The sequence below is a fragment of the Gekko japonicus genome, unplaced genomic scaffold (assembly GCF_001447785.1).
Source record: "Gekko japonicus isolate JY-2015 unplaced genomic scaffold, Gekko_japonicus_V1.1 scaffold1411, whole genome shotgun sequence".
In the NCBI taxonomy this organism is placed as follows: domain Eukaryota; kingdom Metazoa; phylum Chordata; class Lepidosauria; order Squamata; family Gekkonidae; genus Gekko; species Gekko japonicus.
The window spans coordinates 39627-44890 of NW_015170323.1; the positions used below are offsets into that span (position 1 = coordinate 39627).

At 49.8% G+C, this 5264-nt stretch overlaps 1 protein-coding gene across 1 annotated transcript in view; it reads left to right on the forward strand.

Moving 5' to 3' along the window:
• Nucleotides 1-1745: 1745 nt before the first annotated feature.
• LOC107116207 (proline-rich transmembrane protein 1-like) overlaps nt 1746-5264 on the forward strand; it is a 6578-nt gene continuing 3059 nt past the window's right edge. Inside the window, exon 1 of the mRNA XM_015418089.1 lies at nt 1746-2297. Within this exon, the coding sequence (XP_015273575.1) occupies nt 1980-2297 (318 nt within the window). The 5' untranslated portion in view covers nt 1746-1979. The remainder of the gene's footprint in view (nt 2298-5264) is intronic.

Below are 5264 nucleotides of genomic sequence, written 5' to 3' on the forward strand. Positions count from 1 at the left end.
TAAACTCCTTCTGTGCAATCCAATGATCGATAACGACTTTTAGACACACAGGGCTATTTTTGGGCAGGGACGCACAGGAACGGAGTTCTGGCTGGCTCCCAAGTTGACCATGCCCAGCAGGAACTCATTAGCATAATAGGCCACACCCAACAGCTGAAACTCATTAGGATTGGCTACATTAGGGATGTGTGGCCTAACAGGCAAAGGAGTTCCTGCTACAAAAAAAGCCCTGGGTTTTGACAACAAACAAGGTAAACAGAATAACAAGCAAAAGGTGGGTGTGGCTGGATGACCACACTTTTGGTAACATGGGGGTGTGTCCTAATATGCTAATGAGGTGTGCTGGCAGGGGTATGGCCTAATATGCTAATGGGTTTCTGGTGTTGGGCGTGTCCTATTATGCTAATGAATTCCTGCTTGGCTTTTTCTACAAAAAGAGCCCTGTAAGACACATATTCACACAGGACCAAGTTGATCATCGCTGGATGAGTGTTATCGTTGTTCCACCTGAGGACACTCAAAACAGACTAATCGCCTGAGAACTATCCAGACAGCAAAGTGGAATGACAGCACACAACATTGCCTGGCACATCCCACACTTCTGGAGTGGATTTTAACCCCCGTTGCTTGGTCCCAGAATCCTGCATCTTGCTTTGCTTTTCTTTCTTAATATATTTTTATTCGTTTCCCACAGACGTATCACATAAACAGACAAAACACATGGGACCAGACATCTTTTCCCTTGAGTCGCCTGAAGCTGCAAATATGAAGCTGCCTCATACTCAGGGCTATTTTGGGGCAGGAACGCACAGGAACGGAGTTCCGGCTGGCTCCCGAGTTGGCCACGCCCAGCAGGAACTCATTAGCATAATAGGCCACACCCAACAGCAGAGACTCATTAGGATTGGCTACATTAGGGGTGTGTGGCCTAACTTGCAAAGGAGTTCCTGCTACAAAAAAGCCCTGGGTTTTGACAACAAACAAGGTAAATAGAATAAGAAGCAAAAGGTGGGTGTAGCTGAATGACCACACTTCCGGTAATGTGGGGGTGTGGCCTATGCTAATAAGCTATGCTATCAGGGGTGTGGCCTAATATGCTAATGCATTTCTGCTGTTGGGTGTGGCCTATTATGCTAATGAGTTCCTGCTGGGCTTTTTCTACAAAAAAAGCCCTGCTCATACTGAATCCGACCCCTGGCAGACTCAGTATTGTCTACTCAGACTGGCAGCGGCTCTCCAGGGACTTGGGCTTTCACATCACCTCCAGCTATCCCTTTTAACTGGAGATGCTGGGGATTGAACCCGTGACCTTCTGTATGCCAAGCAGAGGCTCTTCTGCTGAACTGCCCCCTTTTGCTGCAGTGGGCCCGCTTCCCGGCTATACAATGTTCCGTGAATTGTGTGTGCTAGGAAGTGGTTAATGGTGGGTGAGAGCGTGGCTGTATTTTAGCTGGGGGAACAGGAAATGGGAATCTCTGTGTCGGGGGAAAGCATTTTGGCCTTTCCAAATGGCATGCTTCTGCGTAAGCAACATAAAATCTCTTGTGTTATGAAACAGCTTAAGCGTGTTCCCATGGGGAAAATACACAAAGCAGAACTTCTGTTCTCTGCCAAGAGGACAATCTCAGCTATCTTCCCAGAACTTTCGTGCCTTTCGTCTAGGCGTGGGGGGTGGGGGTTCATTGCACAATGCCTCGCCCAACCACTTGCTGCCTCTTCTTTGTTTCTCCATCCAGTCTCCAGAGGGCTACAGAAGAAGGTAGCGGGCAGAGGAGCAGAGCTGATCGAAGAAGACCAACCTGCAGCCAAGGGAAGGTAACCGAGCATTCTGCGGGGAGTAACAGGAAGAAGGCGAGGGGCAGGGGAGAACGGTACTGAAGTCACAACTGGAGCAGAGAAAGGAATACTCGGGGAGGACAGTGAGAACATTTCAAGCACAGAGAATCCCCTTGCAGAGCTGAGAAGGAGACCTTTTCACTATGGACCATCCGAAGAACCAAGAAGGTACACCTTCTGACCCAAACCCGCCACCCTACTCCGAGAAACAGCCCTACAATCAGCCGTCACCTCCTGCTCATGGGCCAGCATACCCCACCATGCCAACTCAGTACCAGCCTTATTACCCCCCATACAGTGCAGTGCCCGGCTATGCATCTGTTGTCCAATCTCCAGTGCACACCACTGTCATTGTCCCTGTAGAACCCACCCATGAACCGGATTACCTGGGATATTCCATCTTCACCATGCTGTGTTGTTGCGTGCCTCTGGGAATTGCAGCCCTGGTTTACTCCATACGGGTGAGTCTTTCCTTGATCCGCTACAGGGGGTGGGGAGACGTCACCATCTGACCCAAAATAAGGGAAATCAAGGGCCCAATTTGAATGTTCTGGTTTGGCTTTTTAAGGCCTTTAGTGCTTTTGGTTTTATGTTATCTTGTGGAGGATTTCATCGCACAGCAGGCTGGATTGAAATCTCAGTTTTTCTAACCCAGTTCTGCTTTGTGTCCGGTTGTTTGTTGCGGAAGTGAGATTGGCCTCTGCTGAATGTAGGTTCTTCTGGGATAGGAGTGATGAGTTTGGGTTTTTTGAGTGACAGATTTCCCTTCTGCAGAATTGTCCTTCGGCCGCATCCCTGTTTTTGTTTTCCCTTCAACTGTGCCTTTGGGAACAAATGATCAGCTTTCCGTCACCGTCTCTTTTGGTCCACATTTTAATTTTTGATCCTTTGTCTTCTGGCTTTAATTTTTACAAACCTAAAATTGCTCAGTAAAGAAAATCTGCAGAATGACAAGCAGTCCGTTTGACAGAGCTCAGGGAAGTGGTACTTAGATAGGGTCGCCGGCTTCCAGGTGGGAGCTGGAGATCTCCTTGAATTACAACTGATCTCCAGGGGACAGGTATCAGTTCACCCAGAGAAAGTGGCCACGTTGGAAGGTGGACTCTGTGGCACTGAACCAGAAGAAAAAGAAGGAGGAGGAAGAGAGTTGGATTTATACCCTAACCTTCACTCAGAGTCTCGGAGCGGTTTACAATCTCCTTCCCTTCCTTCCCTACCCCCAACAGACGTCCTGTGAGGTAGGTGGGGCTGAGAGAGTTCTGAGAGACCTGTGACTGACCCAAGGTCACCCAGCTGGCTGCACATAGAGTAGTGGGGAATCAAACCCGATTCTCCAAAAAAGAGTCCACTGCTTTGGGCATGTGTTCCGAATGTCTGCTTTGGCCGTTTGTTCTGTTTGCTGACATGGAGTCATTTGCAAATCCGAGAAAACATGACCCAATTCAGAGGTAGACCAAGTAGGAACTGACCACCACAGCTTGGGACCTCCTGTGGTGTCTCAGGACATCCTATTCCACAACAGTTTTACCATTTCTTTGATCCAGAGCAGGGTAACTCTCCATTGGGCGGGACATTAGAGTCCACTGCAGTGATTGCCAACATGGTGCCCGTGGGCTCCATGTTACCGGCACCAATGTTCCCTCTAAGCTGTGGAGTCCTGTGAGCAAAAATTCTACTTTCTGAGCTACTGGCATTAAAGTTGTGAGCAAGTGATTTGGCTACTGTATAAATTAGTTTGCTCTGGAGCCATCCCTCCTGAGCTAAGACAAAAATGTGTGAGCCAGAGGCTAACAAACTGTGAGGTAGCTCACACTAACTCAGCTTAGAGGGAACATTGACCGGCACCCATTTGCTTCTTTCCCATAATCTCAGAGCCAATTCTGGCCTTCCTCCTGCTTCTTTCCCATAATCTCAGAGCCAATCCTGGCCTCCCACACAGTGGAGAAGGAGGTACTTTGGAAGGGGCCCAGGAGGCATCTCCTTTGCCTGTGAGAAGCACCAATGGGGGGGGGGAAGCCATCTCCATTGTAAACTGGCTTGAAAACTCTAACGTTTTGTGATTGGCCCAAGCTCCCGATGGCAGCCATTTTGGGACAAGGTCTCCTCCCTGTTTGTAAAATTCCTGAAATGCCCACGGGGGGCTCAGCAAGATTAGGCACCCCTGCTGTATCTGAGAGAGGGAACTCTGACCCTCAGAAGCTCATACCATTAAACTTTTGTTGGGTCTCTAAGGTGCTGCAGTTAGACTCCACAATCTAACTGTTCCACTGCAGACCAGTGTTCCCTCTAAGCTGAGTGAGTGTGAGCTGGCTCACAGTTTTTTCACCTCCAGCTCACACGTTTTTGCCTTCGCTCTGGAAGGATGGCTCCAGAGCACACTAATCGATGCAGAAGCCGAATCGCTCGCTCACAACATTCATGCCAGTCGCTCACCAAGTAGAATTTTTGCTCACAGGACTCCACAGCTTAGAGGGAGCATTGCTGCAGACCGACGTCGTCTGAAACTGTCTGCTGTGTCAATTCCCCCCCACCCCCCATACACAGCTGTGTGTCTGATTTCTGCTTGGGAAATGGTTCCTCAGCACAGTTTGCCCCACATGACTCTTACTGGGGAACCTGACTCCAGGCCTCCCAGGTAGATGGGTCCTAACCCTAAGGATCGCAAAACAGAAACAGGCAGGTCGCCATGAAAACAGTTTGTCCCAATAAACATTATGGAAATGAGGACAGCAGCCACGTCTTGGTATAGAGTGTCCAGCTCCGGGATGGAGGGATGGAAAATTTCCAGGAGATTTTGGGGGTAGAGCCTTAGGGGGCACGGGTTTGGGGGCAAAATGCCACAGAGTCCAACTTCCAAAGAGGCCTTTTTCTCCAGGGGAACTGATCTCTGTTCCCCCTGAGATCAGTTGCAATAACAGGAGATCTCTGGCGACCCCTCTGGAGGTTGGCAACCCTATAATGGTAGCAGCCATGCTTTCTGAATCACGGAATAACCCCTATACCATGCATTTGATCACGTGGGACTAGGGTCGCCAGCCTCCACCACTGATCTCCAGCCAATAGGGCTCAGTTCCCCTGGAGAAAATGGCTGCTCTGAAGGGTGGACTCTGTGGCACTGTGGCCCCTGATGAGGTCTTGCCCCTCCCCAAACCCCACCCACCCCCAAATCTCCAGGTATTTCCCAGCTCAAAACTGGCAGCCATAAGTGAGACTGGGGTTTTACCTGACTTTTTCAGGGTGGCTGGAGTGTGCTTCAGAGCATGTGCCAAACACCCTCCTAGAGTTGTCCGCTCTGGGTTGGGAAACGCCTGGAGATTTGGGGGTGGAGCCAGGCCCGTAGCTAACAACCTTTTGCTCAGGGGGCCCATGTTTTTCTCAGGGGGCCCACCACCAATGTTCCCTCTAAGCTGTGGAGTTTTGTGAGCAAA